This window comes from Ylistrum balloti, unplaced genomic scaffold (genome assembly GCF_031769215.1).
Source record: "Ylistrum balloti isolate Yb309-2 unplaced genomic scaffold, AGI_CSIRO_Ybal_v1 Utg370992, whole genome shotgun sequence".
Taxonomy (NCBI): domain Eukaryota; kingdom Metazoa; phylum Mollusca; class Bivalvia; order Pectinida; family Pectinidae; genus Ylistrum; species Ylistrum balloti.
The window spans coordinates 519307-539237 of record NW_026782555.1 but is presented as its reverse complement, the minus strand read 5'-3'; the positions used below and the strand labels follow the sequence as shown (position 1 = coordinate 539237).

The 19931-nt window shown below is 33.8% G+C and overlaps 1 protein-coding gene across 1 annotated transcript; it reads left to right on the top strand.

The window, feature by feature from the left end:
• The first annotated feature begins 146 nt into the window (after positions 1-146).
• Positions 147-18877, top strand: LOC132559918 (uncharacterized). The gene is made up of 16 exons (XM_060224549.1): positions 147-1908; positions 2126-2344; positions 8778-8983; positions 9395-9485; positions 9857-9947; positions 10483-10835; positions 11191-11376; positions 11820-11913; positions 12373-12471; positions 13071-13251; positions 14500-14579; positions 15733-15831; positions 16531-16696; positions 17235-17427; positions 18392-18537; positions 18764-18877. Exons 1-16 carry the CDS (start codon positions 147-149, stop codon positions 18875-18877), a joined length of 4080 nt encoding a protein of 1359 aa, XP_060080532.1.
• Positions 18878-19931: the final 1054 nt, after the last annotated feature.

Genomic DNA, 19931 nt, shown 5'->3' with positions numbered 1-19931 from the left:
GGAAACGGTATTCAAATATCTCTAGGATTGGGGGGTGTAGAAAACCTTAGATGCTATATCGAAGCTTAAATTATCTGCATCCTCAACTCCTGCTATGTTTCAATGACAATTTGCATGTTTCTTTGTAGATTTATGCTGGTGGTACGATGAAGGTCGTCGCAGTATCTCTAGTGATTGGAGCTTTGCTCCTGATGACCGGAAATCCGGTTACCGGTCAGCTGGGTGGGCTTTCTATAGATGTGATTAAAAACAATACTGACGAAGAGGTCGTTGCTCTTTTTGCCGACATACTTTTACGAAATAAAGTCATACTTCATAAACTTGAGCCACTTCCGTTTGCTATTGGCCCAGTTATGAATGAGGTATCAAAGTTAAACCCACCGATACCCAGTGTGGTTTTGCTGTGGTTACTTGATAGTTTACCAGCATGGTTAAACAATCCCGATTTTTTGATAGGTTTGGATTCCTTGGTAAAGAATATCAATAAAGTCAACATTACAGATTTAGTTGCTACAAAAAACTACACTATATTGATGTACGGCTTAGTGGCCCGAACTGAGTATAGCCATGTTATCGAAGATTTTCTGATGGCGGAGGGACAAAACATTACCAAAGCAATCGGTCTCAATTCAGATCTTGCTCAGAAGACTTTACCTTGGGTTGTTCAAAACATTGGAGCATTCCTAAGACAAGATGGTCCAGCCCTGATACAGATATTGGTGCGTGAACTAAATGCAGTAAATCTGACTGGCCTGAACAAGTTAAACGGATCGAATGCAATACAAGCAATATTGAAAAGGATCAACTACACCAGTCTGTTGGATGAACTCTACAAACTAACGTCAGTAAAAGGACTCGTCCATACTGGGTTCCAAGTTATAGGTCTTAATCCAGAATTAGGGGACAAGTTAATTCCTGAACTGTATAATGGACTTGAGGAAATTGTTAATCTCACAATAGGACAGATCAATCAACTAAACATTACAGCACTTGCCGGGCTTTACCAAGCGAACATCACGGATCCAGATCTATTGAAGAGAATCAACTATCTCGACATTCTAAAATCTACTTTCCTTCCAAAAATAGGTAGTCTTGTCCTAACGTATGTCAGGGAAAATGCAGTGGGCGTTTTTAAACTGTTTGTGGAAGAAATGAACCTGGTAACAAAGAAAAATGTAGTTTTTTTCATATTTCATACCCCAACCATTACGAATCTGCTGCAGAAATTCGATTGGGGAGAATTCCTTACAAAGTTTTTAGAAAGATTTGGGAAACCGGTGTTTGACATTGTTGGTCTGAATCCCGTAATTGGAAAAGTGTTGGCACCAATTATTGCCCAGGATCTTCCAACTATTTTGAAATTAGCAATACTAGATCTAAATAAGATAAACGTGAGTTTGATTGACAATCCGCCAAATGGAACAAGCCCGCTAGTGGTTATCGTGAAGGAACTAGATGTTACCAACATTTTACACGAGTATGTCAAGTGGAAGGGACTGAAATGGGATAATATTATGGGACTGAATACAGCGACTGCCCTCATGCTCTTGGATTGGACCTCTGAAAGGGTTGTTAGCTTTCTGAAGAACGAGACATATAATTTGCTCAGTATATTTGTGGAGGAGGTGAAACAAGTAAACAAATCTGGACTTGATCCATCTAATGCAGAAGAATATGCTGGCGGAATCATGAGTCGATTGGCTTGGAGTAGAATGCTAGCTGGCATAATTGGAGAACAAAAAGATCTGTTATTTTCACTCCTGAATCTGAACTCTTTACAAAACATGGATTCAGAATTAATTACGCGTATGATACAACCAGTACTCGGACTACTTCCGGATGTGCTCCGTGTAGTTTCGGACTCCTTTTCAGACGCCAACGTCACCAGTATACCGGCAGATGCTAGTGGTACGTATTCATCACTGACTTATCAAACTAATTTAACGCTATTATGTTAGACCTCTATATATATTTAAGGTCCGTTTTAAGAAGCAGTTTACACTATACAACATATTAATTTCTTTCAATAAATCTTATACTGGAATCTGCATGGAAATTCTTACATGTCAACCAAAGAAAAGTATGAACAAATGAATATTTTACTTATTTGCGTTTTAAATTTTAGTAATGGACATAATCCGTCAAGTCAACCTCAAAACATTATGGCAGGACGTCATCAATATGATTCTCCCACCAGTGTCTACTCCAAAGTATAATTTGAGAAATGCCGCCCGGAAGAGAGGCGCCTTGAAAAAGGCAAAAGTAGAAGAAATCCCACCAATGTGTGGACCTGACTCCCGTGATTTTCTATTGAATGCAATCAGCGAGTCATGGGCCATGCAAAGTAAGTCTGAAACGCAATTAACTACTTTAATTTCACATCATTACGAGATTGATCAGGATCTGTAAACATAATTTGTTTAACACAATATATATTTTATTTCACTGCAATACACAAATATTTGCATCAGTATTTATATATGTATGGCGATATCGCTATATAAACGAACCAGAAAAAGTGCAGTTAAAAGAAGAATAAATGATACACACGCGTGCCAATTATGGCATCGTTATTGTTGGCATAGAAGACGGCGACGGTTAATGGTTAAACCTTGATGTTGCACTTTTCTCATTACACTTGCGATAATCTAAAATTGAGTTAAAAAGCAACATGTGTATGTTAAATAAGGATACGAACTGCCTTTTTTATCATTGGTGCCTAGCGTTCAGTGTGTTTGCTCTGTTATAATAACCATAAGTGACAAAGCCAGACAGGTCAATGATGAACAAAACTGCAATTAAAATCTTATCCTATGCTGTTGCCTGTCTACATACCCAGTATTCCAATGACCTTTGTCGAAGAGTTATTTTCAAAAATGCTTACGTTTTTGGAAAAGAATATACTTTGTCAAAACTTAAAGGATACATGAGAAATGGTAAGCTTGCATTGCTTGCATGTCGATGTTTTGAGACAGAATGTTATATCATATCTCAGATTACTTCATGTCAATATATGATAAATACTAAATAAACATCCCGGAGCTAAATGCGTAGAGAGAACAAGTGCTTAGATGCTCCAAAATTTTATTGCTTTCAACGATTTTTCATTATTAGATTTGCTTCGCATTGAAAACAATTTATCAAAATGCGCGTGTGTGGTAGAATATTCATACATATGTACATGTACATACGAATATACTAAGTTGGATATTTTCCTGGATGTAATGAATTTGGTAGTCAGAATAAATGCATGTTATGCTAATAGATGGATGGGCGTTATCTGAAAAAGCACTTGCATTCACTTTTCTTTTACTAATCTGTGGACAGAGTATGTATTTAATTACAAAAAAAACCAATTTCCTGCAAAATGATATACTTATCAATAATTAGTTATTGAGTTAACCGCTACATGGACAGTCATGGTTTTGAGGCACGGCCTTCAGCCAGTAGCTAGTGGCTACCTAATAGATCGTCATAAGGGAGGTCTGTCGAATATTATCCAGTGGGTTAACGTATCTTGCCAGAAAACTATATAACCGGACAGTGTGATTACATCGACAATCCTGTATCGCTAATATAGCTGTAGATGTTTAAAAAAATTATTGATGGTAAGAATATTTATCAAACATTTTATGAAGCTTGACTTGTTCGATGCTCGTTAGTTTGTCTGTTGGTTCCGTTGTTGAATACCTTGTTCACATTGAAGAATGTAACATTATTTACTGGGATTGACCAATGGGCTTATTCTCCTGTCAAAGGACATGGAAAATAAGACCATGTGTTCCTCGGAAGAATAAGCATCTTCTGCTACATTGACGACGAACAGTCTAGCTGTATATCGCACTAAGAAATAGAATATCTTTAAATGAGAATGTTTTTGACAAGTTTTGATTTTTCTGAATTTGGTTTAGGCGATTTTATAAAATTTTCCGTTAGTGTCTGGCTTTTAAATGCTATTGGTATTATAAACGATTCAGACCAGGGATGTTTAATAGAGGAACAATTATATTGATAGAATTCTAGTTTTATACATTCTTCCACGGCCCTGTCTTAGTAATAACACTAAGAATTACAGTATACCACTGAAATGAGAACAGGTGATAAAAAATTAAGCTCATGCGATAAGGTCAATTGTTAGGATCTAGCGGAATTATCATTCTTCAACAGCTAATAAAATGTAAGTTGCAAAATATGCGAAAAAGACAGAGTGAAAAAAACAGGGTAGAAATGGGAAGAGAATAGCAATATGTTAACAACATTGTAATTCAAAGCTAAATCGATAAGGCGAAGCAAAGGAAAGGAAAAGAAACCGGGGGAATAAGATGTTCTACAGGGTTAGGTTCTTCGGCTTCATCGGCTGCAAAAGCCAAGTCAATGCAGGTAATATCACATTCTGATAATATAGAAGAACCCGATGAATACCAACGAATCATATCAGCATACTAACAAAAATGGGATTTGGGAGAATCTTACCCAATACTACAGAAAAGACACGTGAGATCATTTTTCGATCATAACTTCCCCTTAGACGGTTTTGTACACATGTAAGAATATACTGTCAGCTGTCATCTTTCCCGGATATCATGATACCCATAATATGCCTTAGAATATTGAATCAACTGCGAAGAAGATGTGTAAAATATAGAAATGGACAGGTTGCAAAGGTTTGTCTCTGTTGGTTACGTTTCAGATAAGGATTGAGTAAACAGATTTCTGTCCTAAAATTTTGAAGTCCTATAGAGAAAAGACAGATCATGTATTTGAACATGTAATGCGTTTCCTCCATCAGAACTAATATGTTATGAAACTTATATATTCTTCAGAATATGAAATTGATCAGTTGTTTTAACAACAAATAATGTTAACGTAATTTTGGCAACGTCTTAATGAACGTCAATAGACAAAACATAGAAAAACATTCATTATAGATCGATGATGAATACAACTGTATCATACTTTAGTTTGGTCCTTCCAGAACTCGTAGGTGATACAATGTGGATAAATGCTAGGAGCGACCGTGGAAAGTTAAAATGCCCAAAATCTACATGCAGAGGTGCATATAACTAAATAATTCATTTATAGTTGAAAATTTCAATAGAAAGATTCCCAAACATTCAAACGTGACATGCAAGGTTACAGCACATTAATGCACAAAGTCTACTCGAGGCAAGCTGAAATGCGAATATTTTCCTACCACGTGCAGTAGTGAGGAGTATCATTCAACCTTGAATAAACTTCAGATAGAAACTCGTGTGATGCATCTGACGTAACCTTGAGCGCCAGACGTGTGTTGATAGAAGACAGACATATCTTAGATATACTTACATCATTTATGAATAAGACAATAGGTATGACCTTCAAAATCGCAGCTCGTAAGTGCAATAACAAGTCCTCTGTAATGTTGAAGGGCTCTCAAAATCAATGATAAAAGAATAAAATACTTATTTTTAACTGTTAAAATTCAAAGCGTCTGCAAAATGTTATTGTGAATTGTTTCAATGGTATTCATATCATCGTATAATGGACTCGTGCATTTTTGATAAAAGAAAAAATGCTCAGGTAGATTTTTTTGTCTGTAAAGTATTTCCTGCTTTACAATAGAATATTGTTCCTTATATGGTCAAAACATTTGTTTTCTAGCCATATTGCATGCATGTTGCATTAATATCTCTTTAGAAAAGTACTCCTTCATAAACATTGGGAAACGTACTGAAATAAAATGACTCTGAAAAGATAAAATTTCTGATGAAATCAATCATTTTTAAAGTCACTAAAATGTCTCCTCCGCAAATTAAGCGTCATTTATTTATTTTATTTAGATAATTTTAATCATGTTTGTGCCCTGTTATGGCGTCAATAAGTGTGCTACATATATAATAAAATTTCAGTAATAAGGAGGAATGCGGAGTTTACACAGGATATTACGCGCATATCTTCATGAAGCGTTAACAGATTAGAACTTAATACGCTAAATATTAAGTACAGTTGTACAGTAAATATATCGGACACGTTTATATAACTATCTCTCTGCGTTATCATAACAACAGATACTGACGTTCTGAATTTTCGGGTATGACATACATTTTACTTTGTTATTCAATTTCTGTCTCACATTTTAACCTTGTGAAAGCAAACCAGTTTTGCTGAAGAACAGAATATGACCAGTTTTGCTCACGATTTTGCTTGCAATATTGAAAAGGTTTGAAATTATATTATATGGTAAATCTTATTAATGATCGAAAATATCTAATCTACGCTAAAGCAAAAAAAAAACACACACAAAAAAAAATATAAAACAACTTTCTTTAACAACTGTAGTTTAATGTGTTTCAATCTTAAAAGTATACAGATTTCTATCTTGTACAAGAACAGTAAGAAAGATATCCATATATACCTACCACTAATGGAATAGTTATTTATTACAAAAAAAATCAATTCAATATCGATTGCAATTATGATAGACCAATTATAGACCCACTAGAGCAACAATTTTCACCTCTGCAAATATATATACCGGTTCATCAATAGAGCATTTTTAATTTCCAATTTCTTTGCATATCATAATAAATTCTGACACTAATTTAATCCAATTAGATTTACTAACTTCTAATAGGCATCTAAAACAGCAGAAAGTGTTACACATAACAACACGATAGGACGTATAACAGAACTTATCATCACCAGGCTCATCGTTAATAAAAACGTTTATCAACAAATCTAGGTCGTTATTTGTTTTATTTTATCAATGATAATTGTGGTCCAGTGATCCAGATAACAATATCTATGAGTCCGTTTTTCGTGCTTGATTAGAAAATCAGTATTTACTGCGCAATTTCCCAACGTGTTTTGACTGGTAAATACACTCATATTCATTGTATTTATTAATATGTCAGATGTATCCACCAAAGTTTGCTGTACAAAAGTAAATAGTTACAATGTATGACAGAGCATGTTACACAGTATGTAAACATTTTCGTTCTAAATGTAGAACTTTATGCCAGTCTTTGTTCTGAACTCCCGATATCCCTGTAGATATATAGCCCTAACCTAGCCTTAAAGATTAGATTTGATATCAGTTGATGATAACTCAAACTTCATTCACCTCAACCTTGACCATCTTATAAATCAGTATCACCTTTAATGTCTTCACACACCAAACGATTCGATTAATATCAATCGAAGAACAGTACCGTTGGCTATTTAAACAACATTGCTGTATGCTTGGTAAAACAAGGTTTTATAACAGGATGCAGTCAGAGTTCTTATATTACTAACCGTCGCACTATTGCTTTTGCGGTCCCTATACATCAACGTCAAAATACTTGTTGGCACTTCAATAGGCTGCGATATCGCCAAGTTCAAAGACATTTTAAATGTCTGAGGGCTAGAATAAATGTCGAGCTTTAAACGATGTAGTAAATACTCTTATCAGTTCCTGGGGGACCGTTGTCCTACTGTATTACATAATACTGAGTTAGCTAGTGTTGCCAGATCACGTAGAAATGGGGCTTATGCTGGATTTTATCAATAAAACTATTTTTATACTATTTGTTATAGTATAAAAACATCTGATATTACATAGGATTTTCTGTTTATAAAGACTTTTTTGTCCCGTTATATTTGGGTCACAAAGGTATAGATCTTGGGAAATGTGTGTCACAGTATCCTGCATTATACTAGCACCTTCATCTGTACTGTAGAATGTGTATAAAAGTCATGGTATCACAAATGGAATGCCCAAGTAAATGCGAAAATGGGAATGTAAGGATTTCGTGGTATCTCAGAGCAATTTTCTCAAAGTGTCCCTATAATGGAGCCAGAATTTCGAAGAAAATGGGTTCACAGGGTTCTGAAATAGGGAAGTGGGTCATGTCGGCACCTGATGATTTTTCAAAACATTGCAGTCTCTTCACATTTATTCAGTGCATGAGATAGCCGATGTAACTTCTGGTAATGTGCCCTCACTATTCTAAACGATGCTGCTGTATATACAATATGTCATAGTATGCTACATGTATGTGTAATGAAAAGATAAGAAATTGAGCGGCGACTTACACTGATATAACAGATTATCTCTACCTGGTGGATGTGATGCACTTCCAGCCCTCCGTAGCTAAGGGATAAAGTATGGGAAACAGGAAATGTGACAAATCGACACTATAATGAAATGGCCGATGTTCACTCCTGCTCTACTTAATAAATATTACATCAACATTACCTATATAATAATTGAATTTAGACATCCTTTCGACATGACAAGCACAAAAGGAAAATATCTTTTAAAATAATAGTAAAAAATATAGAACTTACGTTTCGCTAATATCCCAGTTTAATCTTCAATCATAAATGTAGAACTTTCAAATATTTATTTTCCTTTTTTTCTTTTTTTTTTTTTTTTCTTTTGTTTTTTGGGCTTTTTTATGCTTTTTTGTTTGTTTGTTTGTTTGTTTGTTTTTTAAAGTATTACTCGATATTAAATTTGGAAAATCTAGTACTTAAATAGGTAGTGTCACAAAACTATACATATACATCCTATTAGCACCAATGCTGTTATTCTTCAGCTTAGAACTCACGTTAGAACTGAAGTAATTACCATTATATATTTATTAATCATAATAATATCAGACTCAAAACGTCACCATTGATCATTCTTATCACATGGCCTTGATTAGATAACCACATTGGAAATGTTCTGAGAAAAAAAAAACACTATTGTATATTTGATGTCGAAGTTGATTACAGTGTACATCTCACTTTGTCATACTTATATTCTGCAGTGCTTGATGCGGCTGGCAAACCAACAGCAGGACTTCTGAGAGGCAGCCTACATATGTTGGGGAATTATGACGAGTGTCTGGCCGTACAGGCTAAGATCACTTCCGCAGACAACACTACCAGGTCCTTTAGTGGCCGTTATTTTCGGATCGCATTTGATCTCCCGAAATCCTTGCTTATTACATTGGTACCAAGTCTTGCAACACAGGTAAATACTGAAGGTTCAAACTGACAGAAGGGGCATAACTCTGATAAATAATATAGGTTATATCAGGGTATCTGTCCTCTGGCTCAGTCTATCTGTTATAATTCAACAATGAATATTTTACAATTATACAACGTATTCTGTATACAATGTATTCTAGTCATTTGCCATAAGCAGAATTCAGACAATACTTTTTTTATTTATATTTCAGGAATCCTAATTCTTAAAGTATTTTCGTCCGTAATTCTACATACAGAAGAGAAAGACCATTGCTAAATTCTGTTTTGACAATCTGATTTAACACACTGTTGTCTGTGGGTACTAGATTGATCTTCCTTTCTGTCATTGGCTATTATGGCTATATGACCAACTGATTTTGAAAAAAAATCCATGCAAATAGGTTCCTTATTACAGAAACTGTATGGCATGAAGACTACTCTAAGCCTCGGCGTTTGCCTCCCAGATAGCTGCACCCAACAAGATGTGATCGATTTCTTTGAAACTGGTAAGAACGTCGGATTTTACCAACGAAACATAAATTGAAAAGAAAATGTATTCTATTTATTTGCATATCTTTATGAAAGAGTCACATTGTACTTGGAAAGAAATGTATTTACTGGTGATTTTTAAGAACCCTAATTTAATCTGAATTAATCATTGTTACTGCTATTGATACGATGTCCACTTGTATATTGAATTAGAATTAATTCACAGACGTAAGTAACTAAATGTTACTATACTACATTTCATGTCAGCATTGCAAACATCTTGTACGTCGGACCTGTGGAGTATTTGAAATGGACGTACATAACGATACGAACTATCTGTAAAATCCCTGTTTATGTGATACCGTATTATATTTTTGTATATCCTCAGGATTAGTAGCTGGACTCAACATATCACCATTGAGTGTGACGAGTTTAAAATCACTTGATCTAGCCACTGACCAAGACGCAATCTTAGTCTTGTAAGTAAATGGACCATTTAAACATCATATTTCTTGTTTTACATAACTATTGAAATCCATGATAATAGATATTATTATGACTTCATCAATTTAACTATTCCTTTGGATTTGATATTGACAACAAACCATTTTGCCACCATTGGCAGCAAACCACTTGTTGTTATAAAGATCAAATGGTAACCGGATAAAAGATTTCAATACTGAAATGTTAATTGAACTATTTCCGTTACAACTCAGTCTTCATAAGACCTTCGTACTGTTGAAAACCCTGTAGATAAAGACGATTTAGTAAAATGACTGCATAATCATAATTCATTCTCAAATTCCAAAACACTAGGACAAAATATGAACAAAAGAAATATTTACACTTCAATCCAAGTAAGTAATGACACTTCCTCAAATGAGAACGAGGTATACAACAACAGAACCAACAGGCAAATTAATTAGCATCAAATACGTCAATACGTCCAGCTTCATGTAGCACAAAGAAATAGAATCATCCTCAATGAAACATGATTCGATATATTATTTACAGGGCGATCGTTGCAGCGATTATATTGCTAGTAATAATAGCAACCATCATCCATATTTGTAAATGGGATAAGGACCAGTCCAGCAACAGAAGGAATGAGATACGATTGTACGAAGATTACACTAACCATGGTTACGACGCGTACGAATCACCAGATTCAGCTGATAAAGACACAGACTCGAAGACAACCACAACAACCAACACGACCACCACGTCTTTCAGCAATGTTTCCACGAAAGAGGATTTGATCTCTGAAGCAACAACACTTAAAATAAAGACAGAGACAAAGAAAACCACAGATCATCAGGACAATCATTACGATGACATGAACTCTCTACATTTTACTAAAACACCGGGTAAATAAAATTTCTAAACTGTATCTGTTTTCTGACATTTAAACTGAAGTTGTTGAAAAACTTGCACGACCTGAACAGAAAACAATGAGTAACATGCAAAGAAATCACCGTCCTAATATATATCAATAATACTTCAATCGAACAATGATATGGAAATATTTTTTTATATTTGTTTGATGTGTCAAACTTAAATTTTCGAACAATTGGGGCGAATACTTGACGTATTCACGAGATACTGCAATTCATTATTTCCACTTATTTTAACACAATGACAATTTCCTAACTATAGTTTCTTGTCTTTTATATCGTATAATATATAGATAATAATAACTTATAACATTCATCTTTCTTCTAGATCTTGGAAAACGCATAGTAATAAGCTTCTCAGCTCTACAAAATATTCGACAGTTAATGTCTTACAGAAGATTATCTAATGCTATTCACTGCATACACGGGATACGCACACTAAGCATTCTGTGGATTATGTTAGGAAATACATATATTTACAATATCCTACCTGTCACCGATAGTACCTTGGCTGGTAAGTTTTTTTGTTTTTTTGTTTTTTTTTTGCCTTGGCTTTTTAGTCATCGAATGCATATATTTACAGCGTTTTCACCTTCACATGTAAAGTATCTATATATTAAAAGGGTACTATCAAGCACTGTACAATTAATTGACATCATGGGATTATGTGCATTGTAACAATAATTTCCGCTAATTTATTTTTTAAAAAAAAAACACCTTTATTTAACAATATTAAGCTACACCTATTGCCAAAAGTCATTTTCTAGTTCCTAACTTTAAAAATGTTGATTGGTCAATAATCAATAAATATATAAAAAATACGATAGTATATAACAATTCGCTTACAGTACAAGTAAATTCCCTGATAAGAATATTGCATTGTAACGTTGGAAAATTCAATATTGCTTTAACTGGGTATAACGGTAATACAGATAAATAATTCCGTACGTGTTTCAGTGGATATGCTAGATGCGTTAGACATAATGAAAAGGTTTACCTTCCAAGCGGTCATGGGCGCTCACTACGGCATCGATACGTTCCTCTTGATCAGGTAGGCAGAAAATGATGGTCAAAAATGCCAACTCACTGTATGAATATGATCACCATATATTTTATCGTTAGGAGACTGGGAAATGCTTGTTTATTGTTAATAAGCCTTCCAAAGTCTCTGCAGTAAAAACCACAAAACCAATCATTTTATTTATTTCTTAACGGAAGCATAAACTCATTCAAAGCACAAGGTTCTTCATTAAGGATACACTGAGCATTGAATCTGCGTTATGCAATATACGGTAACAAGACAGGGTCAAACATTTTGGAAGTATAAAAACTTGGAAGTGGGGTAAATATATCACAGTACCATTCACTGTATACACCTACTTAACTGAAATTGTCATTAAAAGATATAATAGTATAATAGAAGTATGACAACTGGCTTAAATCCCTATTATATATGTATGTATGTATGTGTGAATGTATGTACTCTAGTTTCACTTTGAATTTTCAACAGTGGCTGCCTCGCTACGTACAGCGTTTTGTCCAAATTTGAGAGGTTCAAAAAGTTCAAATGGAAAACTCTTCTTGGTTTCATTTTTCATCGTTATATCAGGTGCGTATACACAAGGGCTAAAACCAAATGATAAAAGATCCATCATTGCCCTTTAGAAAACCATAAATTTAATGGTATATTTGCACTATAGGGGACTATCGTGGGAATGGCTGAATCTATTGATTACATAACGTTAATCACTCATGCTGGTGTTCCTGACTGATATCGGTATGAAAAGATGTTTTTTTTGTCGAATGAGGTATTACACTATGGGTTAGAAGCACTGTAATTGGTCGGACTGTATATGTCACGTTAGTGTACAAGTGTGCGACTTCGGACTGTAAGACGCGTAAGTGTACAAATTAAGTGTTTGTACCTTACGTCTGACTATCGTACAAGTCCAGTGTACGTCTGAAAGGCAAACTATAGTTCAATAAAATCAAAATGTTAAGATTCTTTTAATCTCTTAAAATTTAGATTTTTACAGTGACCCTTGAAAAAGTATAAGGGGAATAATATCATAATAGTAAGGTGTTCGGGAAGAGTGAGCGTATTCTGCTTCATCGAAGACATCTGTAAATCGTGGTCGATTTAAGTAAATAATGTTCCTTTTCTCAAATGATAACAAGATTATATTAAATATATACATAATGTTTCAGATTGACCCCAGCTTACATCATGGTGTTGGTGATATTTGTATACTGGTATGAATACTTGGGTACAGGACCCCATTGGCCTGATCATATAGACGTAGCTGACAAGTGCCGAACTGACTGGTGGCACCACCTCCTCTATATCAACAATCTCATTGGTATCCAGGGCAACGACGCATTCCATCAGGTGAGAACGTATGACATCCATTATCTATTTTCATTCTGGTATGACTTTTACATAAATTATTTCAACTTAATGAAAAATATTGAAAGGAAACAACATGTCATTTTTATCCGCCATTTAATCGTTATAATATTAACATGAATATAAACATAAGCTTTAAAAATAACATTATTCGAATATTGCTGCTGCTTTAAGTAGTAAGTAACACAATTGTAATTCTTAATCGATAAAACGGCAAAAAGAAATAAAAAAAATCGAATAAAAGGAAAAAAATAACACGGATCTAGTGCTCCATAACAGTGAGCGTTTTTTACTTTGTCGATTACACCTATCATCAACAACTAACTACGTTACACGATGTGTTATGTGCGTATGATGCACTTAATGATATGGAAACGACATATGAATGAGTGTGATATAGGCTTTATTTATGTTCTGAAGATAAATTGCTTACTTATTAAGCAATCTATATGTATTTAAGCGATGTATTTATAGATTACGTAACGCACCGATGTTTTGAGATTATTTCATGTCCCTACCTGGCTGAACACTGCATGGTTATTTCAAACTCTGAGACAGAGTTTCGCTAGTCATACTCTTACGTACTTCCATCCAGCAGTGATTGATATGATTTGTTGGAGAAACGTGTTTGGCAATTTTTGTAACATTAATGTAGTGTATTATATAACAGTACAAAAGTTTTACAAAAGAGGTCGATCATAGCCTTGTTGTCAAGTTTTCAAAATATATAAAGGTACTGATATCGAAACATTCAGGCATAAACTGCACCAAATGGATATGTAAGCCATCAAATGTTACAAGTATATTAGGCATTCTAGCAAAAACAAATAATTATTCTAAACTTTATTTGGAAATTCAAATTTTTAAATCGTTATTAAAACAAATGCACTTTATTAAGAATCTGTGTTTGGCTTTCGGTATGTAGGATACGGATTAAAATGAAAATGGAAAACCATAACATGATATGTTCTACTTCGCATGAAAACCATACAAAAGCTAATTTTCAAATTTCTGAATGCTAAAAAAATAAATAACGAATCTGTGTTACTTTGTTCCTATTTATCGTCTACAGTGTTTTGTATTTAATGCATATCTGTTTATCGACATCCTCATTCAAATAATATCTGTGTAATAATTAAATATGTATATTGAGGTTATTGAGGCTTCCAAACAGAAATTAGTACAAGTGAATATTTTTCTCAACAAATCTTATGTATTTCTGTGTTCCAGTGTATGACTTGGTCCTTTTTCCTCGCCCTCCTGATGCAGTTTTATTTGATTACACCAATACTGCTACTGATGGCATCCTTGTAAGTATATTGATCAAGATCAAATCATTTTCATGTTTGTGTATACTGTAAAATAGTCATATTCACAGAGTCTAATTTCGGTTATTTCGTACATATACGTACTGGTCATATTCATGATTTAATAAACTGGGAAAAAAATGAAAAAGAGAAAAAATAGCATCAACTTTTAGTCCTTTAAGTACTATTTATCCACGAAATAATGTCGCGACCTCATAAAAGTAAAATACTTACAAATAGGATGTTCATAGCTTTACTTTGAGTACACCATTATATATAGTATGTAACAAGATAATATCGACATGTTAACACGATCGCAACGCAAAATCGATGAAATAAGAGGAAATAGATGGAGGGGATTGCCCTTTAAAAACAATAACCCGATAATTAGACTAGATGACAAAATAAAGAAATACGACAACAGACAATGGGATGTGAATTTGAACCAGCATACAATGACAACATATTTAATAATCACAACAAATAAACAAGCAATTACCCCAATGACAAAAACACAGTGAGAGTAGTTACCACTATATCAACACACTAGACCAAGAAAAAAGCGACATTTCTTATTTCAAGCTGAAAAGTGGACAAAGTATTAAATAATGAAAGATTCATAAGGCGACACATAAAAGCGATTCAAGGGAACCAAGACTAGGTAATTTTAAGTCAAACAAAGTCAGTAATTTCATGTTTCCAAATAAGTACAACATACGACCAGCAAACAATATCAGTGAGAAAAAATACGAGGAATTATAGATTCAAATATAAAACTAAAAAAACAGGAACTACAAAAAATGCAAATAATGGTGAAAACAATCTTCATCATAATGGTTTAAGAAACTACCACACAGAAACTCAAAAAGAGTCTACGTAAGGACGGTGTTGAGATGGAAATGACGATGATGATGACGATGACGATGACGATGTGTAGCTATCTGGACCTGTATTAAATAGAAAAGCGAATAATGGGAATACCACTATTCCCATATAGATATGCCTGTTTCATCACTAATATTTTCATTATCGTAAGACTTTTTTAAATTCTCATTGTAATTCAATTTCATTAGCATTGTCATACAGCATGTAGTATTGTTTGAAATATATTGCTTCATTCTATTCACAAGTTTTGACAATCATAATTTCTTTACAGTTCTTATCGTTTAGCTGGGGTGGTTTTGTTCTTGTTGATGGCAGCTGGTATCACTTCAACAGGGGTAAAGGAGCATAAATATGGAGGGGACCTTTTATCGTAAGTAACTGAACAACCTGGCATGCGATATGAAGTCATATAGTCATTTGTCGTCTCATTTAAGCATTTATCATCTAATATGTAGTTACCTTAGAGCACGCTATACATTCCCTAGTCTTATTTTGGATACTGGTAGTCTCCAGTTATACCTACATGTACATTCCTTTTTGTGGAAAAGAGTTATGTATAGCTACTTTTGTAATGTAATTTTGATGCAAATTTTCTGCAAATAATTTGATCACATCAAAACAAATCAGAGATACATGTCTTCAGAATATGGAATATACATTTCATAGTGCAAAAGGCATGTGACAACATCAACAACTAGCATGTGAAAACAATCAGGGAATGACTAATACCAATATATAGATATGATTATATTGCCTAACTACATGCTATACAATATTTTCTTAGTCTTTTTTTAGTTTACCTTTTGTTTGTTTACAGTGTGTACACTGTGTTAATCAATTAAGAACGAAGTCCATTACAGTTGATATGTGTTATTCCAAAACATACAAACATGTAATTTTTAATTTAGGAAATTGCAACAACTGAACTCCCCATGAAAAAAAATGACACAGCTGCAGTTTGTGTGATAAAGTAATATATTAGTATAGAATAAGCTTAGGTATAGGCACACATGTAAAACGTTCATGTAAACGTTTTGATATAAGTAATATCGTAAATCTTCTCCTCCAGAATGATAGAAGATAATGGAGACTACTGGAACAATGTGTTTATTGCTCCGTGGTGTCGGGTGTCCTCCTACTGTATCGGGATGATGCTTGGTCTAGCTCTCATGAAGTGCAAAGGCGGGAATGGCAACACAAAGTACGAAGAACGTGGAACCAAAAGGTTACCATTGGTATGTAATCTGTAGCGATCATTATTATAGTTCCCATTTCTGGGTAAATTTAACAACTGAATACATCGTTGATTGATCTATTTAAAATTGCGACGATGCATTATCTTGTCCTTTTATGTATTGCATTGTCGATTAATACTTCGATGTATGATATTTTGAAAAGCTTATGAAGAAAAGGGGGTTATTGCATATCTAGAAAATCACGATATACATTCCTTGATATGTTTGTACTCCCCAGCTCTATTTACTAGAACGTGGCATTACTGAGATTGCAAGAATAAACGAGACACATGCTATCAATACTTCCACCTGGTTTTATTCTCCTTGTAATTTTTGCACAGATCGCCATGGAAATTTACTATTTACTTTTTACGATAACCGTTTTTGTGTAAAAATCAGTCCAATAAAACGTAGAAGTCTTTCTATAATATTGGTGCGCATTACCTGTAAAAGATTTTCGGTATCTTTTTATGGATTATGTTTGTAAATCACAACAATTTGTTTAGTAACTAATATCTACAACGTTATTTATTTCCAGTGGAGTGCGATTATTGGTTGGTTGAGTGCTATAGTGATAGGAATATTTGTTGTCTACATAAATTACACCAAATACCGCCCAGAACTTGGGGAATGGAACAGAAATATGGAATCGGCTTATGAGGCTCTTGGAAGACCATTATGGTGTTTCTGTGTTGCATGGGTCATATTTGCCTGCTTTACCGGACGAGGCGGTAAGCTAAAACATTATGCTAATTAATTATGAAGATGTCAGTTGAATGATATTGAACGAGGCATGCTAGACATGCGAATGTAATTACTTTATTATTCCATTTTAAAATTATATTATTCAATATTTTATTCGATTTCTTCGATCCATTTTCCAGTTGTCTTAAATTGGTAAAGAAAAACAACCATCCATTTCTGAAATTTCTACTCTTAATGATAACGATTGGTAATTAATGATTAGAGAGACTAAACGAGACTGAACGTGACTAATCAAGCATTCTGTACAAAAATGTATGTGGAAATATCCACCGACAACCAATGAAGGTAAACAACTTTAAAGTGTTCATGGGTTTTAAAAGATAAATATTAATGTTTACTAAGGATGACAACTTCACTGGTTTGGGGAGTAAACTGAGTTTTCTTGAAAATGAGCGGAAACTGAATATTTCTGAAAAAAATGCTGGTAAACAATGATTCACGAGACACGTAACGGTTTGATTCAATTGAATAGTGGCATTGGGAAGAACTTACACAAATACTTAATATTCTCTTGAAATCATCCAATATTTGAAAATTGAAGTATGGGATTTGTGCACCTCGCCGTCTAGATATAGATATTTGTGTGACCTCATTTGATTTTCCTTAATCGCCTCTTAGGTTTCACGATTATGACTCTTCATTTGATGATCCTTGGATGAAACAGCTGATAAATGAAGTTTAATTTAAAATTCGGTATAAAAGCATTTTTTTCAATTAAATGCCTGTATGCGACGAAGAGCGTGACGTTTGTCATGAAGAATTTAGCAAATGACAGCACTGTATGCCCTTGCAATTATGTTGGAGCAGCATAAAAAGTGTAGAAAGCACGTTTTCAAAAACGGGAATAAAGCAATATTTTAATTGATAACCATTAGTGATTGTGATTTAGAAACGGTTTAATGTTTCAAATTATTTCCCCTTTTATTCCAGGTCTGATAAATTCTTTTCTGTCTTGGCCTGGATTCCTTCCACTCTCTCGCTTGACGTTTGCTGTGTACCTTGTTCACCCAATTTGGATAGTTTTCTACATGTACAGTAGCCGATCACTAATCTATCTCCTTAATGACTTCGGCATGGTAAGCGATCTCTATGTTTACTGTCAGAGTTAGTCATGCAATATCGAGACATTTTAATGGAAATATACCTTCCACGTATACATACCATGCTGCATAAGATATACATTTTATAAATACAGTTTTGAAAGGAGTATATTTTATTGGAAAACTTCATTTTAGAAGATACGTGGAAAATAAAGTTTAAAAAAAGATTGTATTTAGATATCACTTGTTTTTTCTTCTACAGACATACTTATTCATTGGAAGCACCGTGTTGTCGTTTGGTCTTGCTTTTCTGGTCGCCGTTGCCTTCGAGAAACCATTTTGTAATCTGGCTAGAGCAATTATCAAGAACAAATGAGCGCGAGTGAGCAGCCAGATTCGCTTTAAACAACAATTTTACATCATACTGACATATATTCAAAATAACACATCATTGGTGCACACTGACTCATCATCTCGATTTTCAACATCAAATAAGCACTTGAATCCGGTAATTCCACCAATAAGAATTCTGTCTATTTCATAATAAGACATATTAACATAATAGGCGTTGAATTCTCAGAATGTGGAAAAACTGTAAGCAATCTGCTTCGTAATATTTATATCTACCCGATCATTTTTTGTCCGTTCACATTTTTGCACTGCATCCAAATGCGTTTTCAAAAGAACTTGATGTACTCTCTTGTGTTATAATGATTTCATGAATGTCCATTTCAAGTAGTAATTTTGCTACATTTTAAAGCAAATATTTGTATTATGAACTGTGTTGGATGCGATATTGTCGTTTTGCTCGTATCACTTACATAGAGATTGAATTATTCTTAAATTGATATATTTTTTTTCAATTTATTTGATTGTTAAACTTGCATAATTCGTTTTTTTTTTAATTTATCTGTCCTTTTAACCCCATTTGTTTCCAATATCATTAAGATTAAGAAGTTACTTCCCTTTCAGTAAACAAATCCTATTTAAGTGATGTATGGAGCATTGCAATGCCAAATATGTATATCATATCCTGGTTATGTATACGCCAATACATGTTTATCAGTTGACATGGCTTTATTTAGTTTTCGATATGGATGAACCTATCGCAAAAACTGGCATTTATAATAAGATTGATATCAATACTGCCTGAAAGGTTTACAAGTAACTGCATTGTACATATTTGATGCATCTTTGTAGTAGAATGTTTGAATGTGATTGGAATTTTCTATTATGTAATAGTTAATAGTTTATAAAGAAATTATGTACTTTTCGTATTTTATTAGGTATAAATGTAAGTTGTGTTTTAGGAGGTGAAATGTGGTCTTACTAGAAAGTGTATGTAACAGCTCTGAAGCAATTGTTAAGTTGCCTGTGTATGCCGCGATATTAAACAAGTGCTTTTTAAATTATGAATGAGAGAAATAAAC